At 45.5% G+C, this 25250-nt stretch overlaps 2 protein-coding genes and 1 non-coding gene across 12 annotated transcripts in view; all 3 read right to left on the bottom strand.

Moving 5' to 3' along the window:
- The window catches only part of SPTAN1 (spectrin alpha, non-erythrocytic 1), an 81164-nt gene extending 75852 nt beyond the window's left edge, over positions 1-5312 (bottom strand). For 3 of the 9 annotated variants that reach the window (XM_054501091.2, XM_063650370.1, XM_063650371.1), the window contains exon 1: positions 4979-5088. The gene's annotated coding sequence lies outside the window, so the exon portion shown is untranslated. Of the gene's footprint in view, positions 1-4978 lie in introns of all 9 variants that reach the window. The other 6 variants (XM_054501098.2, XM_054501096.2, XM_054501093.2 and 3 more) reach the window with 4 other exon arrangements.
- An 8660-nt stretch (positions 5313-13972) lies between these two features.
- Positions 13973-14034, bottom strand: LOC129044777 (U7 small nuclear RNA). Its single transcript, XR_008504774.1, has one exon. It is a non-coding gene; the product is annotated as a U7 small nuclear RNA (small nuclear RNA).
- A 1633-nt stretch (positions 14035-15667) lies between these two features.
- GLE1 (GLE1 RNA export mediator) overlaps positions 15668-25250 on the bottom strand; it is a 37170-nt gene continuing 27587 nt past the window's right edge. The window contains exons 10-16 of one of the 2 annotated variants that reach the window (XM_054501090.2): positions 23977-24119; positions 23681-23871; positions 21473-21602; positions 19886-19990; positions 18268-18350; positions 17622-17685; positions 15668-16857 (exon numbers count right to left, since the gene is read on the bottom strand). In XM_054501090.2, the coding sequence (XP_054357065.1) occupies positions 16789-16857; positions 17622-17685; positions 18268-18350; positions 19886-19990; positions 21473-21602; positions 23681-23871; positions 23977-24119 (785 nt within the window). In that variant the 3' untranslated portion in view covers positions 15668-16788. Of the gene's footprint in view, positions 16858-17621; positions 17686-18232; positions 18351-19885; positions 19991-21472; positions 21603-23680; positions 23872-23976; positions 24120-25250 lie in introns of both variants that reach the window. The other variant, XR_008504561.2, reaches the window with a different exon arrangement.

Genomic DNA, 25250 nt, shown 5'->3' with positions numbered 1-25250 from the left:
AGACAGCTGTTTGAGGCAGTTCTTGGTATTTGGGGAATTTTCATTCCCCAAATAAAAATTTGGGGGTATTTGGGGGCATAAAATTTGGGAGTATAAAAACAAAAAAAATTGGGGGGTATTTATGGGATATATAGCTATATCTTCTTGTAAAGGCAGAGGCAGTGGGTGGGAATCACACTGCGTTAAGCAACACAAAAGACTGCAGATACAAACATTTTCGAACCAAAGGTCAAATGTTCTGGACTCTGTAAACCTGGCACCTGCAGTGAGTGCAGTCAGAGTTTCTCTATGGAATCCCAAAAGATAGAAAAAAATTATAGTGAAGCTGAAAGGAGTCTCTATTAAAAACAAAGCATTGGGATTGCATTCTTTCAGCAAGCTGAATGTACTGGATGTAAGAGACATTTGGAATACTACAAAATGAATTCTGATTCTCAGGCAGGACACCACCAGACATACAGTTTTGCAAGAAAGGGATTTTTAGGGACTAACAGGATGAACGGTCATTTGGTCATTTGGTTATGGAAAAATTCATAAACATCACCCAAAGCAAAAGGTCACAGAAACCATTCATCAGTTGCTTTTGTTGCTTAGTCAGAACCCAAATGTGCAGAACCAACAATGTCTTTTTTCCGCGGCTTAGGATGCCAGCCTATTACCAAATTTCAGATTTGCAAAGCAAGAGAACTATATCCATGGATGTGGAAGGGCTTCCCTAAGAACAAACCACCAAAGAATTGATTAGCACTCATAAAATTGTATACCAGTTGATTCTCAGATCAAACAAAATTAATTCAAAACCAGATTAGCTGCAGATTTTAGTGGCAGATTTGATGGTAAGCAGAGAGGTCAATAATACATAAAGGATGACTGAACACCATAAATAAAAACAACAAGTATTTTTGCTTAAACCACATTCCAATCAGGATTGTGGATCAGCATGTCAGCCTTCAAACTGATTAATTCATTTCAACTTGTTAGCGCAATTGTGCAGAGGTGAGCAGGGACTTAGCTTTAAGAAAGCAAAAGATTCATACTGCATTGCATCAAAATCCAGAAATGCAGAGCAATATTGAGAAAACTTACTTCTGATTGCTTCCCAAATACTATCTTGCTGCTACTTACCTTTTAACCTGCAAAATTCAGATGAGAGGTATTTAAGTTCCTTATTGTTACTATGACTCAAAACAGGAAATGGTTATAATGCGGCCCATTTTTATAAACCTCATTTAAATAAATAACTCATCTGATTTATAAAAAGGCCTGCCTTGGATTTATCACCTATAATCACTAGAAGTTTCCAATGTTTATATTTCTTATTTTGGGATATCAAGATACTAATTTTTTTTAAAAAAGGTCCGATTTAGAAAACAAAGACTGTACACAAAGAAAACATATAAAGAGAGCTGTTTTTTAATTTTTTTTTTTTTTTTTTGAGACGGAGTCTCGCACTGTCACCTGGGCTGGAGTGCAATGGTGCAATCTTGCCTCATTGCAACCTCCATCTCCTGGGTTAAAGCAATTCTCCTGCCTCAGCTTCCCAAGTAGCTGGGATTAAAGGGGCCTGCCACCACGCCCCGCTAATTTTTTGTATTTTTAGTAGAGATGGGGTTTCACTATGTTGGCCAGGCTGGTCTCGAACTCCTGACCTCGTGATCCACCCACCTTGGCCTCCCAAAGCGTTGGGATTACAGGCATGAGCCACCACACCCGGCCCAAGAGCTATTTTTTAAACATGAAAAGGTAAGCTCTATTTTATTATAGAAATCGCGGTGGAAGAAGTCAATGCAACAGGAAACAAACCCAAGTTTACAATATTTGTCAAATTTTAAAAACACAATTTTTACTATGTATTTTCAGATTATTTTTTCCAAATATCTAGGATAATATGTTTAGTCCCTTGGTTCTTAAAAACCAAGTAGCCACCAATAAAAAGTCAGCAAACACTACATGCAAACACCGGAATGGTGGTAAGAAATTAATATATTCATGCCTTAAAGAGAAAGAGAGGGAGGTAAAAAAAAAAAAAAAAAAGAAAAAAGGGAAGGCTTTGCAAATTTTCAAGTAAATTTACTAATACTTCTGATAATTTAACACCAAAAAAACCTCAAACAAATCCTAACCAATTTGTTTAACAGAAACATCATGCAGGCAGGGTTTTTTTCCCCCTTTCTTTGGATCATTCAACCTCTTTGACACGAATATGCCTTCACTGCAAGCCAGGCAAAACCAAAAAGGCAACCCGTTTTCTGCATGCTGGTCAAATACCTGGACTCTGCGTTTACGAAACGATGACAACATGATGGAGGAATGTGGAGTCTAAAGAGGGAGGGGGAAGAGCAAGATAACAAGCTTCTAAGGGCAAACGGAACAAAATCATGAAGAAAACAGATTATTTAAAAAATATGAATACAGATTAAAAATCCAATTTCAGATATTTTCTCAGTGTCTTCTCTCTGACATTCTGTATAGTGTCTAAATCCCACAAGGGATTTAAAATGTGGAAGGAGAACCAAGGTTCCCAGGTCTTGGCAGTTACTATCTAGATATGCTGCCCTGGTCAAGTCTCACTCTATTTTGGGCCTCAGTTTCCCCACTTGTCAAAGTAATAATACTGAATATACTTTTTCAAACTAAACATGCCTTCCTCCTGAGGATCCCAGGACAAGATGATTCCTAAATCCCCTTCCATTCAGCAATAAAAGAGCATGACTTCATGAAATTGCCACAAAGTAGAACTCAAGCCACAAAGATCTGACTTGGGCCTAGTTTGCCAGTACACTTACTTTACAAAATACTATTTCCTGTTCAAAATTGGTACAAGAGGAATATGCAAAAAAGGTGGAAGAGAGGTGATGGTTCACAGCACAGCTGCTCCAGTCAAGTGGCCCCAAGTGATGAGCTATGCAGTCCTCCTCCTCCGCATTCCTGGAGTCAGCATTTGCCAGTAGGGCGTTGCATTCTTCTACAGTACAGCCGCAGCTGATATGCTGCAACAGACCTGAGTGCATAACTAGTGGGATCCCTGCATAGCCCACGGAGGACTGATTACAAAGGCAGGCCAGCCTTGAACACACTGTCCATTCTTAGTGTATATTCAGCAGTGACAGGACATGGGGGACTATTCCTGAGATCCACTTTTCAGGATCTGCAGTTGACTTGACCACCGACTTTGGATGAAGGCAGGTAAGAAAAAGCAGAAAAAATTCTAACCCAGGGAACCAAAAGACATACTTAAAACAGCTCTCCCCAAGTCCACCTCTTCATCAGATTGCTTGACAGGCTTACACTGTAGCCTGTGACATATCAGATTTCTCCAATTATTAGATGACTACAAAACACACTGCCAAGACCAAAGCATATCAGAGAATGTTACTAGGCTGATGGTTTGCCATAAGAACTGCTTCACACTTGTCCAGGATGAAGCAAAAATCCTCCTTTCCAGTGTCTCCATCAAGGTCCCTGGATAATTGTTAACACACTTTGAGGGTCCCTTTGAGTAATTATTGGCCCAGTTACTAAAAAAGGCTTATTGTTAATTTCCTGCACAGAGGCCCTTACTGCAGCACTTTTTTTTCCTCCGCAGCACATTCAATTTGACCTTTCAAAATCTAAGACATTAGTTAGCTGCAATGAAAGGGAAAATAAACGACTAGTTAAGGAGTCAGAACCTTGACTCAATGGCTTCATATAGCTGAGTGTTCCAGCTGCTATTCCCAAGATTTTCTGTTTCCTGGCTCCAAGACACCCCCACCCTTCCATCTTTGATACATTCTGTTTTACTTAAGGCCAATTGCTATGACGACGCAATTTCTCAACACATTATGAAAATACTTCATATGGCCTCTCTCCTGTTCTTCCCGAACAGCCATGATGGTAAGTTTTTCTAAAATACCATGATGAAGACAGAACAAAGGGCTTCAATATTTTAGGACCTATTATATAAAAGAGATCTGATTAGATGTTGGAACAGTTCAAGCATCATCTCAACCCAGCTTTCTGAGCTAGTCAGGCTTTTCATTTAAAACATATTCAACTCTTAACTTTAACAAGGCGCTTATTAAAATATATTTTACTCCAGTACATGAAAGAGACTTTTGAAAGCGATGTTCTAGGTGAAGCGTCTAATCAAATTATCAGGGACAGCTTTCAAACAAAAGACTGTTCTATCATTCAGCAGTGGTACGGTAGAATTTTTGACACTGTATCTCGACTCGAAAGACCCAGTCCCAGGAAACACACACACAAACAAGAACGCTAAGCTATTAAGTTATTTGATTTGAGCCTCATACCACGCAAGCACCGCATTTACCTATTATTTACAAGCAAATCACAACTGGGAAGAAAGAAAAATGTTTATTACAAGGAAAGAAAAGGAGACGGCCAGTCTCAGACCCTTCTGCGTTCAGAGAGACGGCAGAGATTCGCCATGCAGGATGAAATTAAGGTCAGAGAGCCGTTTACGCTATGCTCGGGCTCCCCGGGCTGTTCCTCCCTCCACGGCAGGCCGGCATTGCTGGTGCGATTCGGAAGAACGAGCTGCAGAAGTCGCTCCCGGCCGAGGGAAGGGACCGGGGGCGGTGCGGGGAGCGTTCTGCAGGGAGGCGGCTGGAGAAGATCCTGACGAGGGAGCCCCCACCCACCTGCCGCAGCCGGATGGGGCAGGGCAGGGCCGCGCCGCAGCCAGGCTTGGGGGTGGCTGGGAGGGACCCGGCGGCCTCGCGCCCCCTCCCCCCGTCAGTGACATTCCAGCGGCGGCGCCGAGCCTCGGCCCGGCTGCTCCTCCGCAGCCCACGCGCCACAAAAGCAGCGGCAGCGGCTTCCCCCACTCAGCCGAATGGAGGCAGCCCCGCGGCCCGCCCGGCTCACCTGTCCGCGCGCCGGCCCCGCCCCGCCTTAAGAGCTGCCCAGCTCCCGCCCGGGGGTCGGCTGCCCGGGGCCCCGCTCCCTCCCGGAGCTCCCCGGCTGCCCCTCTCACCGGCTCTCGGGGGGTGAGGGGCGTGGGTGCGTCGGGCCGAGGGGTGCTGAAGGACCGAGGAGCCTCCGCGGCCTCCGCTCCGCGCCGTTCACTCCGCAGCGGGTAGTGGCGGTGACGCGCGCGCCCCGCCTCTTTTATAAGCGGCCACGCGCGCTCCCGCGGCGGGCGGGCGCGAGCGCCGGGGGAAGCGCCCCAGCGCTGCGCGAGGGGTGGGGGAGCGCGCTGGCGGAGCAAAGGGGGCGGTTCTCCCGCCGGCTCGCCGCCCGACTGCCCGGCGGAAAGGGCCGAGCGATCCCGGAAGGAGCCGAAGCGACGATGCGGGGGAAGAGGGGAGAAAGGGGCGGGCCGCGGGAGGATGGGGAAATGGGGCGCGCGCAAGGGGTGAGGGGTGATGGTGCAGTGAGGTCACTGCCTACGCCCTGGCGGTAGAGACGCTCCCGCCTCACCTCCCTCCCCGCAGCTTGCGCCCCGCCACTGCCCGCCCTGCGGACAGTAGTCTGCATCGCACCACTCCGCCCTGGGAGCTCTTCCAGGACTGCGGAGAAGGGCGGGGCGGGGGTATCGCTGCAGTCTGGCTGGGGATGCTGCGCGCCCCGGCCGGAAAAACGCCCAGTCCCAAAGAGTGAGATCACCCGAGTGCGTCTCTTCCTGCTCACTTTCCCTAGGAGGAGGCTGGCGCTGGGGTCCCGAGTCAGCCTAATTCGGTGGGGGCTGGGGTCAAGAAGACGCGGATGATTTGGGGCCCCGGGTTTGAGGAGGTGGTGAGAGGAAAAGGCCAAATCCGAATCAGAAAAAAAATTAAGTCGACTAATTTGGGGCATAAAGCTGTCATTCTGGGATCTGGAGAGTTAATTTCTTATGTTCTTGGAGATTATGGGGGAGGGAAACGGCAGCGGCAAAATAATAATTTCTTATATTCCTGCAGCAACAGCTTTCTCACAGGTCGCCAGTGGAATAGGGTACATTCATCCTATTTCATAAACAAGACATTAAGGTTCTTTCTGGCACAATTAATCGAGTTTTCCTTGTGTACTAGGCACTATGCTAAGTATTTCGTGTTACCTTTTCATTTCTTAATCTTTGCAATAATTTTATGAGATGTTTTCCCATTTTACAAATGGGCACTCTTACATAATGCTCATGTAGGCTAAGTCTCTTGGCCCAGGTCAGGCAGCTCGCAATTGGAAGAGCTAGGATTTACATCTCAGCAGTCAGAACCTTCCCTTTGCAACCGTATGTGTATTGCCTTCAAATAGGAAAGGGAGGCATTTTGATGCGGGTGGCTGCTGGGGTGCAGACAGAGAAAAATAAGATTCTCAGAATTTCTGATCCTTAAAGTCCTAGCAGTTTAATGGCCTGGCTCTAAACTCTGTAGCCAGAAGCCCTGGATTAGGAAGCCCTTTCCCTATCCCCATTCCGGTGACAGCTGGGCCGCAGCCATTGGGAGTAACACCCAGATCATTCCTGTGCAGTCAGGCAGACAGGGAGCTCTGCAGCTTAGGAAGGCTTCAGCCTCCTGGTTACCAAGCAGCTCTCCTCTTTAAATAAATATAAAGTCATTGGGCACTGCACCAGAATCTGGGCCCAGACCTGGCCCTGAGCTTCCTGGGCCTCTGCAGTTTGGCTTCGTTCCCCGTGCCTAGGACCTGCAATACGGTTTCTAAGCTGTCCTGGCTGTAGCCATGATACTGAGGAAAAATTTCCCTACCCACTCACTCCATTGGAGTGGTGGGAAAAGGAGTGGCCACACCCCAGAAGCTGCTTTAGAGATTCTGTGTAGGAGAAACGTAGGAGCTGAGAGGCATTTCCTGCAATCTTCTATGTAGAGAAAACAGTGCTGGGCAACTCCTCCCTGGGGTGTGCATTTCTGGGAACAGCTGATGGTATCCGTGGCCTCTTCTCCAGCAGGTTGCAGTAAAATGTTTGATCAGATATTCAGCTCTGGGTACAAAATGGCTAACACAATTGTAGCTCCCTAAAATTTCCAAGACCTTCTGCTCCAGCAAAGAAAGCACCTTGGGACTGAGGGGCAGGAGCTATTAAAAAGGGAGGGTTTTTCTGTTAAATCACCCTGGCCCCATAGTGAACTGGGGGTTTTGCTGCTTTTGCTGGATGCAAAATGAATTGGAGACCTAAGAGAGAGCTCTGTATTGATAGAGAAACTAAAATCTTATTTGATCCTTTGTCTGATCTGAGACATGGCCAAGAAACAGTATCCCCAGCGCTCTCCACCTCCCACCCACTCACCCTGCCTTCTCTGCACTTGGCACTTGAAATGAGCCATTTTAAAAAGCCATTCTTCACTGTTCTGTTGTCTGCCTACCTCACCTCCCACCAGTTTCACCATATGCCTAACACCCTAGTAGGTGTGGAAAGCTGGGGGAAAAAACAACAACAACAGAAAAGCACAGGACAGTAATGACTTTGTAACCAATCAACTCCATGTTCTCAGTCACACCTCTCCTGGCCTCCTAAAAAGCAGAGGGTTGGACTGAATTCTCAACTCCTTTTTCTAGTTTCAGCAATCCTCAGAAGGTTTGATAGGCACCCTAAGCTTAAGCATCTAGATAGTCCCAATACTTTCTCAGGTTGTTGAAAAGGTCAACTGTTGGAAAACACACTAATTGTAGTGATGTGTCCATATGTTCCAGCCAGGGAAAGTCACTTGCCCACTCTCCCTGGGAGAGAGCCCTTCTCCTCCCCTCCCCTCCACACCCCGTCTCACCCCCTGCAAAGATAACAGGCAAGCACTTCCACTATTTTTCTTCCCTAGAAGGGAGCTGATTGGGAAGAGTCATGCTGGCAAGTGGACTGCACTTCCCGTATGACATTCTGCAGTGATCTTCAAAACACAGTGCCTGGATGAACCTTGAAGGCTTTATGCTAAGTGAAATACGCCAGACACATAAGGACGAATACTGTATGACAATTCCACTTATATGAGATCCCTAAAATTGTCAGATTCATAGAGACAGAAAAAACTTGTTACCAGGGGCTGAGGGGAGGGAGGATTGGGTTATTATTGTTTAGTGGGAACAGTTTCCATCTGGGATGGTGAAAGAGAGTTCTGGAGAGGATGGTGGTGATGGTTGCACAACACTGTGACTGTACATAATACCGCAGAACTGTACACTTAAAAATGGTTAGGCAGGGCGTGGTGGCTCACGCCTGTAATCCCAGCACTTTGGGAGGCTGAGGTGGGCGGATCACTTGAGGTCAGGAGCTTGAGACCATCCTGGCCAACGTGGTGAAACCCTGTCTTTACTAAAAATACAAAAATTAACCGGGTGTGGTGGCACACACCTGTAATCCCAGCTACTCGGGAGGCTGAGGCAGGAGAGTCGCTTGAACCCGGGAGGCGGAGGTTGCAGTGAGCCAAGATCGTGCCATTGCACTCCAGACTGGGCGACGGATTGAGACTCCGTCTCAAAAAAAAAAAAAAGGTTAAACTTTTATGTTCTATATATTTTACTACAGTCAAAAGATAAAGCAAAACATAAGCCACTGCTTCTAAAATCAAGCACCACATTAGAGAAGCAGCCTGATAGGCTCTGGGAATGTGGCCTTACCAGGGTTTTAAGACTCCAGGTGACAGCAGAGATGTAAACTCCTCCCTCCCCTCCCCTAATCCGACCTCGTAATCTGGCTCCAGTCATTTCACATCTGTTCCCTTGCAGGGCTGCCTGCTAGGCCTGGTCAGTCTGTTTCCCTCCTGCTTACCTTGAACCCACTACTACAGTTAGTTTCACAAATCACATCAAACCTTCTTAACAAGTTTCAGTTGTTTCCCATTGCCTACGGAATAGGCTGAACTTTGCAGCCTCCACAATCTTATTCCAATTTACCTTTTCACAGCATCATTCCCTACAGTTCTTCTCTACTGGTCTGAGGTTAGCCTCTTTCCAAAACATGTTATTTCTCCAACTCCATGCTTTTGTGAACAATTTTTTCCTCCAATTAGAACATCCTTTCCCAACACTCATGTCTCGTTTCTGCCTGAAAATCTTACCCATTTTGAGTATATGGAAGTAGAACCTTTCTGGAAGAGCAGTTTGGCAATGTGGATCAAAATATAAAATTTGCATGCCATTTGACCCAGCAATGTTAGTTACATCTAGAAATCTGCCTTAAGCAGGACAAGATGCATTTTCATTCAGGATGGGCGTGGTGGCTCACACCTGCAATCCCAGCACTTTAGGAGGCTGAGGCAGGCAGATCACTTGAGCCCAGGAGTTTAAGACCAGCCTGGGCACCATGGCAAAACCCCATCTCTACAAAAAAATGCAAAAATTAGCCAGATGTGGTGGCTTACACCTGTAGTCCCAGCTACTCATGAGGCTGTGGGAGGATCACCTAAGCGCGGGAGGTCAAGGCTGCAGTAAGCCATGACTGTGCCACTGCATTCCAGCTCAGGCAATAGAGTGAGACCCTGTCTCAAAAAAAAAAAAAAAAAAAAAAAAAAAGAATGTTAATAATTTTTAAAAAATTAGGCATAACCTAGTCACCAAGTGAAAAATGATTAATTACAACTCATAAATTCAAGACTATATTCATGATATAATACTTATTGACTTGAGAAACTACTTGAGGTGTTACTGAATTTTAAGTTACATGAATGGTACTCAGTCCATTTAAGTAAGAATTATAGGCTGGGCGTAGTGGCTCACGCCTGTAATCCCAGCACTTTGGGATGCCAAGGAGGGTGGATCACCTGAGGTCAGGAGTTTGAGACCAGCCTGACCAACATGGTGAAACCTCGTCTCTAGACTAGAATTTCAACCCCAGCTTTCCTGGATTTCCAGCTTGCAGATGGCAGATTGTGGGACTTCTCAGTCTCTATAATCTCATGAATAAATTCCTCATAATTAAATCTCATCATATCCCTGTCTATCTATTCATCCATCCATCTCCTATTGGTCTATTTCTCTGGGGACCCTAATACAGTGAACTTCCATAGGCTTGTCACCCAGCTCCAACAGTTATCAACATTCTGCCATTCTTGTTTGTTTTTTTGAGACTGAGTCTCGCTCTTGTTGCCCAAGTTGGAGTGCAATGGCGTGATCTCAGCTCACTGCAAACTCTGCCTCCCGGGTTCAAGTGATTCTCCTGCCTCAGCCTCCCAAATAGCTGGGATTACAAGCGTCTGCCACCACGCCCAGCTAATTTTTGTGTATTTTTAGTAGAGACAGGGTTTCACCATGTTGGCCAGGCTGGTCTTGAGCTCCTGACCTCAGGTGATCTGCCCGCCTCGGCCTCCCAAAGTGCTGGGATTACAGGCATGAGCCATCACACCTGGCCCATTGTGCCAAGTAGGTAAGTAATCATTGATTACTTCACCTTTAACATAGTATTTCCAGGCTGGGCGCGGTGGCTCACACCTGTAATCCCAGTACTTTGGGAGGCTGAAGTGGGCAAATCACGAGGTCAAGAGATGTAGACCATCCCGGCCAACATGGTGAAACCCCGTCTGTACTAAAAATACAAAAATTAGCTGGGTGTGGTGGCGTGCATCTGTAGTCCCAGCTACTTGGGCGGCTGAGGCAGGAGGATCACTTGAACCTGGGAGGTGGAGGTTGCTCTGTGAGCCGAGATTGCACCACTGCACTCCAGCCTGGCGATAGGGCGAGACTCTGTCTCAAAAAAAAAAAAAAAAAAAAAAATTATTTGCCAAACTTATTTGACTGCCAAGCCCTTTTTTTGAACCCTGCAGAAAAGCACTCTGGGATTTAAACCATCAGCTGACTGGCTCTCAGGCCTTTGGACTTAGACTAGATGAAATAAGTCTATCCTCTGTGCTCCTATAACTTTTAGCTCAACCTATCAAGCGCTCCAGGTGCTTAAATCGCATCTCGATTGAATTAAAATTCTACCTTCAAGTCACCTATCTTGAAAACATGTTTAGAGTCAACATTCCATCCTTGCTACAGGTTGATGGCTTCAAGGTAACCTTAGTCACCAGGGTCCTGTTTTCAGGGTTGTAGGTTCCAGAGCTTGATTTTGTCACCTCATCGTAATTGTAAGCATATTTTTTTGCAGGGTGAAAAGAGAGATATCTGTTAATTTTGAAATAGTTTCCAATTTACAGGAAAGTTACAAGAATACTGGGAAGAAATCCCATATACCCTTCACCCAGATTCCATTTGTTAACTTTTGATCACATTTGCTTTATTATTCTATGTTTACATATATATACACACATACAGCTGTATACATATACATTGACATACACACGTGTATACATATATATATGTATACACGTAGATATCCCCCTCCCCCCAATCATTTGAAAATAAGTTGCAGTTCGGGTGTGGTGGCTCACGCCTGTAATCCCAGCACTCTGGGAGGCCGAGGTGGGCAGATCACCTGAAGTCAGGAGTTCAAGACCAGCCTGGCCAACATGGTGGAACCCCGTCTCTACTAAAAATACAAAAATTAGCCAGGCGTGGTGGCACGTGCCTGTAATCCCAGCTACTCGGGAGGCTGAGGCAGGAGAATCGCTTGAACCCGGGAGGCAGAGGTTGCAGTGAGCGAGATCACACTACTGCACTCTAGCCTGGGCGACAGAGCTAGACTCTGTTTCAAAAAAATAAATAAGTTTCAGACATCATGCCCACTTACCTCAATGTGTATTTTCCAAGAATAAGAACATTCGTTTTCATAACCACAGTACAATGATCAAAGTCAAGAGATGCTTGTTATCTAATATACAGGCCTTATTCAACTTTTACCAATTGTTCCAGCGCCCTTTATAGCAAAAAACACACCCACAGAAATATCTTTATTTTTGGTGCAGGTTCCAATCTACGATCACATGCTGCACTGAGTATAAATATCCTGAAAGAGCTAAAAGAAGAAAAAGTTATTGAATACATCCATCTGGAAAAAAATGATACTTTCTTAAATGGAGGCTGGCTTTAAATGAAAGGATAAATTCCTTTATAATGGGTGTTTTTGTAAATGCATCATATAGCCAGGAAGACTATAGTTCTAATCTGCTTTTTTTCCCCCTAGAGATAGCATCTCACTCTGTTGCCCAGGCTGAAGTACAGTGGTACAATGATGGCTCATTGCAGCCTTAACCTCCTGGGCTCAAGCAATCCTCCTGCCTCAGCCTCTCAAGTGGCTGGGACTACAGGCACGTGACCTGTTTTTGTTTTTTTTTTTTGAGACGGAGTCTTGCTCTGTCACCCAGGCTGGAGTGCAGTGGTGTGATCTCGGCTCACTGCAAGCTCCGCCTCCCAGGTTCACACCATTCTCCTGCCTCAGCCTCCCCAGCAGCTGGAACTACAGGCGCACGCTGCCACGCCCGGCTAATTTTTTTGTATTTTTAGTAGACACAGGGTTTCACCGTGTTAGCCAGGATGGTTTCGATCTCCCGACCTCGTGATCCGCCCGCCTCGGCCTCCCAAAGTGCTGGAATTACAGGCGTGAGCCACCGCACCTGGCCGGCTGTTTTTTGTTTTGTTTTGTTTTGTTTTTAAGAGATGGGGTCTCACTGTATCGCCCAAGCTGGTCTCAAACTCCTGGGCTCAAGTAATCTTCCTGCCTTGGCCTCCCAAGTCGCTGGGATTGCAGGTGTGAACCACTGCACCTGGCTTAATCTACTTTCTGTAGGTCCACAGGAAATCTAATGTCAGGAATTCATTAGGCAGGATGAAGAAGAGTGAAGGGGATTACCAGGTGTGATATAAGGCACTTGTAAGAAGCTCTGTGGCTCTTAGTGGAGCTTTTGGTTTTCCTGACACTGAGATAGAAGATGTCCAAGCCTGATTACGTCACTGCTATCATCATAGAAAGCTTGAGAAGTAGGGGGAAAGCTCCTATCGCATGGGTGGGAAATCCTCAGAAATCTATTCTTCTATGTAAGGGAGGTGTAGAGTCTCTGTCCTCTTGGAATTTTTAATTTGTCATCAAATTTGCTTTAGTAGAACAATAATGTGACAAAAACATAGATCCTCAGCCTGATAAATGAGGTCAAGTTTGAAAGCAAGAAAGGAGACAAGTGAGTATTTGAATTAAAACCGAAGGCAGTCCTTAGTATTCTGCTGTAAGGAATCTGATGCTACTTTCCATCCGGAGCTGCATCTCTCATCTAGTAATCATCTCTATCTGTCAGTATCAAACACCTGGCCTCCCAGTGCTCTCCTTTCTTGGTTTACCATTGAAATCCATTAGGAATACCAGCATCGAATGACATGCAAGACCACTAACCACTAGAGGAAGAATATTCAAATAATTCAAAAATCGTAAGAGGTATTTCATAAATTTTCTTTTTACTTATTTAAAATTTTACAAAGTTATAATAGAGATGGGGGTCTCACTGTGTTGCCCAGGCTACTCTTGAACTCCTGAGCTCAAGCAGTCCTTCCGCCTTGGCCTCCCAAAGTGCTAAGGTTACAGGCGTGAGCCATCATCCCCAGCCTAAGAGGTATTTTCTATGAAGTCATACAAATTCAAAGTGAAAGAGAAATTATAGATCATCTCATCCAGTGATTTTTCTTTTTTTTTTTTGAGATGGAGTCTCGCTCTGTCACCAGGCTGGAGTGCATTGGCATGATCTCGGCTCACTGCAACCTCTGCTTCCCAGGTTCAAGCAATTCTCCTGCCTCAGCCTCCCGAGTAGCTGGGATTACAGGCACATGTCACCACGCCCAGCTAATTTTTCTATTTTTAGTAGAGACAGAGTTTCACCATGTTGGTCAGGCTGGTCTCGATCTCGTGACCTCGTGATCCACCCGCCTTGGCCTCCCAAAGTGCTGGGATTACAGGCATGAGCCACCGTGCCCGGCCGATTTTTCATTGTTTTTGACAGATGAACTTTTCCATACATAATCTTACATGGAACCACAATATATCACACAGCACATAAAACAAAAAGGCTGTGGCAGAGAGGATCCCAGAGCTCCATTAGGACCCCTAAATGGTTGTACAAAACATGAGCTGCACAACTCTAGGAGGTACCATCCACCTCCATCATAATTTTACTTTATTTTTTAAAGCTTTCCAGTGAAGATCGGAAAACCTGCTAGACAAATTCTAAAAGAGCTGTAACACTCATAGATTTGTACAGTTATTAACAGGGCAGTTGTCCAATAGAGGGTGGTAGTATCTTGAAGGAAAAGGGATGCCTTTTGGAAATTTGCTGTAAGCCTCTGTATGTTGACTGGCTACAGGGCTAAGCCCCATTCACTCAACATCCCCCTGTCCTGAAGTCATTGCTTCCCAACCTATTCCCTGTCACGGTACCTAGAAAATGATGCCTTTTTTTTTTCTCTTTTCTTTTTCAGATAGAGTCTTCCTCTGTCGCCTAGGCTGGAGTGCAAAGGTGTGATCTCAGCGCACTGCAACCTCCACCTCCCGGGTTCAAGCGATTCTCCTGCCTCAGCCTCTGGAGTAGCTGGGATTACAGGTGTGCTCCACCATGCCCGGCTAATTTTTTATTTTTAGTAGAGTTGGGGGTTTCACCATATTGGCCAGGCTGGTCTCGAACTCCTGACCTTGTGATCCACCAGCTTCGGCCTCCCGAAGTTCTAGGATTACAGGCATGAGCCACCACACCTGGCTGAATGATGCCATTTTTAAAGCAAAGGTAAGGAGAGGAAATGTGAATGGAACTGGTCCTGGGGGCTCACCCACCACAGGCCTTGTCTGGGAGGGCTAATGAGGTCAGCATGCCAAGGCACACTGACTGGGAAGCTCTTCCCTAAGGAACTGCTATCAAGCATAGTTTGAAAACTACAGTGACATGTCCAATTCTTTTGTTTTACAGGTGGGGATACCGAGGTTCAGAGCGGGTGAAGGACCTACCCAAGGCCAAAAAACCTAAAAGTGATTTGAGCCCGGGTCTCCTGACTCCCTCCCCAGTGTTTATTCCATTTTGTCTACCTTATTTTTTTATTTTTTTGAGACAGGGTCTTGCTCTGTCACCCAGGCTGGAGTGCAGTGGCATGATCACAGCTTACTGCAGCCTCAACCTCCCAAAGCTCAAGTGATCTGCCCACCTTAGCCTCCTGAGTAGCTGGGACTACAGAAATGTGCCACCATGCCTGAAAAATTAAAAAAAAAATTTTTTTTTTTTTTTTTGAGACAGAGTCTTACTCTGTCGCCCAGGCTGGAGTGCAGCGGTGTGATCTCGGCTCACTGCAGCCTCTGCCTCCTGGGTTCCAGCAATTCTCCTGCCTCAGCCGCCTCTTGGGTAGCTGGGATTACAGGCACACACCACCACGCCCAGCTAATTTTTGTATTTTTAGTGGAGACAGGGTTTCGCCATGTTGGTCAGGCTGGTAAAATGTGAGCCACTGCGCCCAGCCAAAAAAATTTGTTTTAGACATGAGGGTCTCACTATGTTGCCCAGGCTGGTCTTGAACTCCTGGACTTAAACAATCCTCCCACCTCAGCCTCCCAAAGTGTTGGGACTGCAGGCATGAGCTACTAAGCACAGCCCATTGTGTCTTTCAAAGATTTTAATATACTTTCACATCTCTTGCTAGATAAAATAGGGTCAGTTATTAGTACATAATTCCAAAAAAGGAAATGACAGAAAAAAAAGTAATATTCCCAAGGTGTAGGTCAAGAAGACCAAAAGGAATAAATGCATACCGCTCTATACCTGGACTTGTATACTACCATGATTTACATAGCTCAAGGCAGAGGAAATTGATCATACTGAACCAATATATCAGCAATGGGTTTTTTAAAAAACCAAGCTTTATTATTTACTTTTTGGCACCTTAATTAACAATTCATAGAATGGGTCACTTCAGGCCACTCAGGAGTACCAGTGAACACTCCCCCACAAACACACCCTGCCACAAGACATTTAGCACAGAGGAACAGATCCATGGCCACTGCCTCTGCAGTATCAAAGAGAGTTAGTCTTTCCACAAAACAAATTTTACCAGCCAATCTCTGGATCTCTGTAGTGGCTTTAGTCAGGCATATTTATCATCATATTAGCAGTGTTCGGTTCCTGCCCAACATCTTTATTTAATCCCAATTCAATGCTTATGGATGCTCAGCTCATGTTTAATGTTGCAAGCCCCATCTTAGCCCATCTTAATTCAAACAGAAAAGAAACAAAACAAAACAAAAACAAAAACAGAAAAGGTACCTGCCTGGTTCATGGATCCCTAGCCATCCAGGGACCAAATTCCAAATTAGGACGACAAAGAGTGCCCCTTAGTTCAATATGACATGTGTTTCCAGTCCTAATCCCAGATGTTAATCTAGCCATAGTGTCATCTGGGCCTTAGTCCATGTGTATATCACATACTTCCTCTGGCTTTAGAATGACTTCACAAGCTGAGAAAGGCAAAACAACCATAACCCAGACTTGCGTGTAAGTATCTGGCCTCAACTATTAAATAATACTTAAAAGGGAACCTTATGAGCCTTAGCTCTTTCTGGAAATTCATCTGAACAGGGGTGAGGGTGGGTAGGTGGGTGCAAATGGTGGGCTGGAGGGAGCTCAGAGTGCATTTGTTAAGGTATTGCCAACTTTCTGAAAGACACTAGAGACAAGGGAGGAGACCAAGTGCTAAACACCTTTTATCACTTTGGCAAAAAACAAGAAAGGCCAATTCCATTTATTTTATCATGTGGATCTCTTAAGGAACTACCAAATCTACTAAGGGACCTCCAAGAATTTTGTGACCCATGAAAATCTCTCCTAGTCACAAGGCATAAATACGTAAAAATACATAATGGCAAATTTCTGAATCTGACATGACTTCTCCCAAATACAGCTGTCTTCAGTTCCTTTATTATTGCCTCTTTGCAGCATAACGGTGATGGTGGGTGATGGAGTGACATCAGGAGCGCCAGAAGGAGGAAGTCAGAAAGCCCTTGGGGACAGGAATGTCCTTGTGTTGCAAACATTTCTGGTCAGGGAAAGATGAAGAAAACAGAATGAGTTTCTGATAACAGCGTTCTCAACACTGAATGGTTAAAAGAAGCTTTGAGGAACACCATATTTCAGCCCTATGGAACAGTGAATAAAAAGGAAAAAGCCAGTAAGACTGATGGTTCTGTATAAGATGTCCACTTCTGCATGAACTGCTGCAGACAACAAATGAAATGCTCTTATTATTCCTGTCCCACTCTTGTCTCCCTACAGCCTAACCTCATCTTTCGCAATCACTATTTTCACAATCGAGCTTTGAGAAGCTGAAAAGTCAGCAGGCTATCTTGGCAAACCCACTATGGTGTTCTAAATTCTTTGTCAAAATTAACCTTTTACAATTTCTTGGCACTTGGAAGTAGGGGAAGAGTTCAACTGAAAGTGCAGTTTGTTCTCATGGAGAAAAGTGATGACACTTACCAATTCCCCAGACCTGAGACTAAGAAAATATAACCTTGGCCAACATGCAAAAAAATATATATTAATGAGAGGAGATACACTAAATATATTTTATTCATCTCAGCATAGCTTTCTCACAGGCAGTATAGAGAATGATACATATAAAGAAGAGGAAATGGCAGCCCTTACTCCAAAGGTTAAGAGGGAATTAGGAACAAAAAGAAGGGTTTGGAAGAACTAAGGAAGAGAGTGCAATCAGAGCGTCTGAAGGTCCAAGACTTGTCAGACACAGGTGCATTCCAGCCCAACAACAGTGTGGGACATGTTGGTCTAAGGGCATCTTACCTCCAAGAACTGCTTGAGGCGTATGAAGGAACCCATCTGTCCTGAGCTTGTGATAGCTTCAATTCTACAGGGAGAGAAAGACACGTGAATCACACCTATGATATACACCTATCTTTTGGAAACGGTGTCTCACTCTGTCACCTAGGCTGGAGCGCAGTGCGGTGGTGCGATCATAGCTCACTGAGGCCTTGAACTCTTGGGCTCAAGCAATCCTCCTGTCTCAGCTTCCCTAGTAGCTGGGACTATAGATGCATGCCATCATGCCTGGCTAATTTTTTTTTTTGAAGAGATGGGGTCTCGCTATATTGCCCAGGCTGGTTTTGAACACCTGGGCTCAAGTGATCCTCCTCCTGTGGCCTCCCAAAGAGCTGCAATTATAGGCATAATTATAGGCATAAGCCACTGTGCCCAGCCCCTAATTTGTGTTTTTGTTTAGGCAATGATATTTAAGACAGACTCTCATTAAGGTTCAAAAGCATTTATTCAAATATCAACGAGAGGGACTGGAGTAGGAAGATGTCATACTTAGTACAGGTGTTTTTAACTTGAATCAAAACCAGCAGGTAATAGCACCCTTGGGTATCTGAGGCCTGGTTATGAGTTTTACTTACTTAATCCCCTGCTGTCTGCTCAACAAGCCTGATACCTGGGAAAGTAGTCCTCTTTGATGAGAATTAGCATCTTCCAGAACTGAACCTGGTATTGCTTCATGAGGGCATTCCCACACACCTAGAGGGAAAGACAGGCACTGTCAGAGCAGAGAATGAAAATTCACACTCACAGGACAGATTCATAAAGCACAATCAGCCCTTCATCTTTCACACCTATCAAAAATTTCAGCCACAATGCCACTGAACTTGCTAACAAGGGAATAAATGGAAACACCCAACCTTCTTCTAAAGCATTTCTCTTTATGTGGCAATACCTCCATTTAACCAATCAGGTCTTAATGAACTACTCTTCTTTTCCTCTAATGAATGGAAGCCTTCCTAAAGGTATGGTATACCTCCCAAACTTAGTAAGGAGAGTATACAGAATACCACTTGTGTTCTCAAATGATACAGGATCACTGTTCATGTATGGTAACTTCAGGAGCTTATTTTTTTTTTTGAAATAGGGTCTCACTCTGTTGCCCAGGCTAGAGGACACTGGCATGATCACAGCTCACTGCAGCCTCAGCCTCCCTGGGCTCAGGTGATCCTCCAACCTCAGCCTCCTCAGTAACTGGGACCACAGGCACACACCACCATACCCCGCTAATTTTTGTATTTTTTTGTAGATATAGGGTTTCACCATGTTGTCCTGGCTGGTCTTGAACTCCAGAGCTCAAGTGATCCGCCTACCTTGGCCTCCCAAAGGCTGTCAGCCACTGCACCTGGCTGACGTCAAGAGCTATTAAGGTAACTAGAAACTATTGGCTCCATAGGTCAAATGGTTCCAGATTTGTTATGGCATGTACCCCAAGGCTTTCTTCTGTAAGAAGTGTCTTCTTGGCTGAGGGCAACGGCTCACTCCTGTAATCTCAACACTTTGGCAGGGTTAGGTGGGAGGATCGCTTGAGCCCAAGAGTTTGAGGCTACAGTGAGCTATGATCACACTACTGCACTCCAGCCTGGCTGACAGAGTGAGATTCTGTTCAAGCGATTCTCCTGCCTCAACCTCCTCGGTAGCTGGGATTACAGGTGTGTGCCATCACGCCCGGCTGATTTTTGTATTTTTAGTAGAGACGGGGTTTCACCACGTTGGACAGGCTGGTCTTGAACTCGTGACTTCAGGTAATCCACCCGCCTTGGCCTCCCAAAGTGCTGGAATTACAGGCGTGAGCCACCATGCCCGGCCTTTATTTGTATTTTTAGTACAGACAGGGTTTCAATATACTGACCAGGCTGGGCTCGAACTCCTGACCCCATGTGATCCGCCCACCTTGGCCTCCCAAAGTGCTGGGATTACAGGTGTGATCCACCGCACCCAGCCTGGGAGTCCCTTCTATATCCCTAAAACAAATTCCCCTTTTCACTTTTGCTAGAATGTACAATTTTCTGTTCTTTATAATGAAAAAAATCCAGAGAAGCCAAGTAAATATAGCAAGGAGTAAAAGTGAAAGCAAGGTTGGTCTACAGCTTGGGAAAAACGTATGACACTGGAACCTCATGCTGTTTTACTATCAGGCCCAATTGCTATGCTGTTTCCCCATTCATGTCACCCAGTGGATCAAGGCTACCTCAACCACTGGCCTTCTCTTGTGTGATAACTGAGTTACGTACCTCCAGGAAGTCAAAGAGGAGGGTGGCTGTCACATCTGACAAGGGCTCCATGTTTAAGATCTGTGCCAACCAGCGCCATCCATGATTTAAGCCATGAGGGTGAATCTGGGAGGAGAGAAGCTTGGTTATCATTGATCTCATTTTGTTTAGGAATCTAAACTCCCAATGTATCATCCAGCCATCACCAAGTGGAAATGAACCCCAGATCATCCAGCCCTAGCACCTGCCACAGGGCAGAAATAACACAAACTAAACAAATTCTGTTTTTCTTTTATTTTTTTGAGACAGGGTCTCACTTTGTTGTCCAGGTTGGAGTGCTGTAGTGCGATCATAGATCACTGCAGGCTTCACCTCTTGGGCTCAAGTGATTCTTCCACTTCAGTCTCCCAAGTAGCTGGGACTACAGGCATGCACATGCCACTGTGCTCAGCTAATTTTTTTGTATTTTATTTAGAGACATGGTTTCACCTTGTTGCCCAGGCTGATCTCAAACTCCTGGAGTCAAATGACCCACCTGCCTCGGCTTCCCAAAGTGCTGGGACTACAGGCGTGAATCCACCTCGCCCGGCCTTCTGTATTTAAATGTTTCAATACATTGGTTCCCACACATTCTTTTTTTTTTTTTGAGGGAGAGTTTTACTCTTGTTGCCCAGGCTGGAGCACAATGGCGTGATCTCGGCTCATTGCAACCTCTGCCTCCCGGGTTAAAGCGATTCTCGTGCCTCAGCCTCCCAAGTAGCTGGAATTACAGGCGCCCACCATGCCCAGCTAATTTTTGTATTTCTAGTAGAGATGGGGTTTCACCGTGTTGGCCAGGCTGGTCTTGAACCCCTGACCTTAGGTGATCCACCTCAGCCTCCCAAAGTGCTGGGATATCAGGCGTGAAGCTACCTCGCCTTCTGTTTTTTAATGTTTCAATACACTGGTTCCCACACATTCTTTATAGGCTCCCTTCAATATGCATGTGTCAGCTTCAGTTTCAGGTATTCCATAGGCCAACAATTAGCCTTATTGACATTTTATTTATTATTCTTGGTACCTTTAGCACAGAACCTGGGACACAGCAGGCATACAATAAAAACTTGGATTTAATCAACTTCTATTTTTTCTCTTTAGGTCTCCATGACTATTAATTTCTCTGTCCCTCTAATCAGTATTCCCTGAGAAATTAATTGGGCTGGCAAGTCAAAGCCCTGAACCCCAGCTGCAGCTTTCTGAGCTTGATCTGTCCATCTGTGAAGTAAGGGATGTGATCTAGATGGCTTCTAAGGTCTCAACTAGTTCTAAGATGACAATTTCTTGCTCATTCCTCTTGTAAGAAAATCTTCTAACCTTAATGACTGATTTATAACAGACTCTCCTCTGGTAGACTCTGTTACAAAACCAGCTCTTTAAAGTACCAGGTGATCCAAGAAAGTTCCCTAATAATCAACATTCAGTCCTCTACAGAATACCCATGAAACTGCCATATAATTTATCCTTTAACTAGACTGGCTCTCTGAAAGAAGGCCAACATTTCCTGTGGGAGCAATACACATGGACTGTGGCCTAACCTCTCATTATTGACGGTAAGCCTCTTTTACCTACCTCCTGTCGGTTTCCATATGGCCACCGGAGCTGGATGATGGCAGCATAGAGACGGATCATCCCTGACATGCGTTTTAGAAAGTTGTCTTGCTGCTCCACTTTGGAATCCTTTACTTGGTAGCCAAGCATCCTATACAGGAAGAAAAATTTGGCCGGGCGTAGTGGCTCACGCCTGTAATCCCAGCACTTTGGGAGGCCGAGGTAGGCGGATCACTTGAGGCCAGGAGTTCAAGACTAGCCTGGCCAATGTGGTGAAACCCCAACTCTACTAAAAATACAAAAATTAACTAGGTATGGTGGTGCATGCCTGTTTGTCCCAGCTAATTGGGAGGCTGAGGCATGAGAATTGCTTGAACCTGGGAGGTGGAGGTTGCAGTGAGTCGAGATTGCATCACTGCACTCCAGCCTGGGTAACAGTGAGACTGTCTCAAAAAAAAGAAATAAGAAAAAATTCACTGGGAAAAGGCCAAAATAAGGGCGACAAATTAGAGAGGAATTGCTTTTTTTTTTTGGGAAACAGAGTCTCTGTCGCCCAGGCTGGAGTACAGTGGTATGATCAAAGCTCACTGCAAACTTCACCTCCCAGGTTCAAGTGATCCTCCCGCCTCAGCCTCCCGAGTAGCTAGGACCACAGGCACATGCCACCACAGCCGGCTAATTTTTTTTTTTTTTTTTTGGGACGGAATTTCCATCTTGTCGCCCAGGCTAGAGAGCAATAGCACGATCTCAGCTCACTGCAATCTCCGCCTCTCGGGTTCAAGCGATTCTTTTGCCTCTGCCTCCCGAGTAGCTGGGATTAAGGCACCTGCCACCACACCTGGCTAATTTTTTGTATTTTTAGTAAAGACAGGGTTTCACCATGTTGGCCAGGCTGGTCTTGAACTACTGACCTCAGGTGATCAGCCCGCCTCAGCCTCCCAAAGTGCTGGGATTACAGGCGTGAGCCACCACGCCTGGCCTTTTTTTTTTGAGACAGAGTTTCACTCTTGTTGCCCAGGCTGGAATGCAATGGCACTCGGCTCAGTGCAACCTCCGCCTCCTGGGTACAAGCGATTTTCCTGCCTCAGCCTCCTGAGTGGCTGGGATTACAGGCACCTGCCACCATGCCCGGCTAATTTTTTGTATTTTTAGTAGAAACAGGTTTTCACCCATGTTGGCCAGGCTGGTCTCAAACTCTTGGCCTCAGGTGATCCGCCCGCTTTGGCGGCCTTGGCTTCCCAAAGTGCTGGGATTATAGGCGTGAGCCACCATGCCCAGCCAACACCTGGCTAATTTTGTAGAGACGGAGTCTCGCTATGTTACCCAGGCTGGTCTTGAACTCCTGGGCTCAAGCGATCCTTCTGCTTCAGCCTCCCAAATTGTTAAAGTAATTACAGGCATGAGGCACTGCACCTGGCCCAGAGATTACTTTTTATGGCTAAAAAGTAGCAATATATTATTATACTCAGCATTACTATTAATATATAATTACATATTATTACACCTGTAGAATACTTTGTTTACCAAGCACTCACATCCATCATCAAATCTGAGCTTCATATAAGCCATGAGGTAAATTCACAGGAGGTAATAGATGTCATTACCCTCATTTAAAAATCAGGAAAAGATGCTCAAAAAGACTAAATGATTTGTCCATTTTTGCAAAGGTATGAAACAAAGCAGGGATAAAATTCCAAGACCCCACTATCCTTTTCACTAAACTACATTGATTATTGGCACCTAAGTTCACAAATCCCAAAGGCTCTCCAGTTTACATAAAAGACTATGTATATGTATTTTTTCTTTCTTTTTGAGACACAGTCTTGCTGCGTCACCCAGGCTGGAGTGTACTGGTATGATCTCGGCTCATTGCAACCTCCGCCTCCTGGGTTCAAGCAATTCTCGTACCTCAGCCTCCTGAGTAGCTGGGACTACAGGTGTGCACCACCACACCTGGCTAATTTTTGGTATTTATAGTAGAGATGGTGTTTCTCCATGTTGCCCAGGCTGGTCTCGAACTCCTGAGCTGAGGCAATCCGCCCACCTTGGCCTCCCGAAGTGTTGGGATTACAGGCATGAGCCACTGCACCCGGCCAAAAGACATTATATTTCTGATAGAACATTCAAGGTATGTAATAGGAGCTGTGAGGAGGGAAAAACAAATTCCAATTCTATTTATATTTCATTAATCACTCTAGGGATAGTGAGTAGGGAGAAAAACAACTTTACCTCTGATAGTCTTCCAAAGCCATTCCTTCCTTGAAAGTGGGATAGAAAGGAACAGAGTAAGGACACTTCTTATGTAGATGAGCAAGAATGAGGTCCCCCACTCTGGGGTGGAGCTCCCAGATCCCGGACGCCACAACTGCGATGGGGAACGCTGCTTCATGGTGAGAGGCCACTTCCTCCTCGCCTTGTTTCTGAGAACATAGAGGTGGGTACAATTTTAACTTAATACCAGAAAAAGGCTGAAATCTTGTACACCAGCCTCTGCTTCCCATACCTCTAGCAACAAGGTTTCTCACCACAAACTTCTCTGCCAGTTTGTATTGAACAAAGTCCAGCCCCTGTGGGTTAAGTGTGACAGACACAGAGCGCCCACCAGATTGAACAGGTTTTCCAGAGAGCAGGCTGTGGATCTTGTCAAAGATCTCCTTCAGTTTTGAGCCTGAGCATGATAGAGAGAAATTAAAAGATACAACCACAGATCAATCTCTTTTTCTTTTCTTTTCTTTTTCTTTCTTTTTTTTTGAGACAGTCGCACTCTATCGCCCAGGCTGGAGTGCAGTGGCACAATCTTGGCTCACTGCAACCTCCGTCTCCCGAGTTGAAGCAATTCTCTGCCTCAGCCTCCTGAGTAGCTGGGATCACAGGCGCTTGCCACCACGCTGGGCTAATTTTTCTATTTTTTTTTTTTTGTAGAGACAGGATTTCACCATGTTGGCCAGGCTGGTCTCCGCCCACTTTGGCCTCCCAAAGTTCTGGGATTACAGGCGTAAGCCACCATGCCCAGCCTGTTTCATCATTGTAATTACAAAGCATCTACAAAAACCCAGCTGTGCTGCCCTACAGAAATGAAGGGATAAACAGTATCCCTTACTGTACACATAAAATGAAGAGATAAATGGTATAGAAAGAGGTGTTACATTTTGTTACTGACCCCATGGACTGTGGTTGGTATCTCTAGAGGAGTTAGTCACATCTCTAGGAAAAACCTTCTAAGGGATCTGCCCAGCTCATGATAATATGCCCCCTTCTCAGGACCTGCCTTCTTCCGTCCTCAGAGACACAGAAGTGGATTCGTAACAGTTATATTTGTACCAAAGATTCTGTGTGCTCCACCCCCACACCAGCTACAGTTAGATTAGAGGCAGTCAAGCTGAGCCAGTCAGTCAAGTAAGAGTCACTTCCTTGAGGTAGCTGGCCCTGTGTCACATACACTCACAAGCAGTGGGGCTGTGTACCTGCCATGAAGACCAAAGAACGGCAATCTATAAAATAAGAATGGAGATGTGGAGAGGACAGATGAGATGAGAGAGGAAAAAAGAACTAAAGTTTCTAGCTCCTGAGACCTCACCTCATTCCTGCCACTGGGTTCTGTAAAATATTTCTTTATCTTTCCAATAAATGCTTTTTTTTTTTTGCTTAAGCAGATCTGGGCCAGCACTTTGGGAGGCCAAGGCAGGCAGATCACTTGTGGTCAGGAGTTCGAGACCAGCCTGACCAACATGGTGAGTGATACTTCGTCTCTACTATAAAAATACAAAAATTAGCCAGGTGTGGTGGCGGGTGCCTGTAA

Source organism: Pongo pygmaeus, chromosome 13, assembly GCF_028885625.2.
Source record: "Pongo pygmaeus isolate AG05252 chromosome 13, NHGRI_mPonPyg2-v2.0_pri, whole genome shotgun sequence".
NCBI classification, from domain to species: Eukaryota; Metazoa; Chordata; class Mammalia; order Primates; family Hominidae; genus Pongo; species Pongo pygmaeus.
The sequence above is the reverse complement of the archived record's forward strand: the minus strand, read 5'-3'. Positions and strand labels throughout refer to the sequence as shown.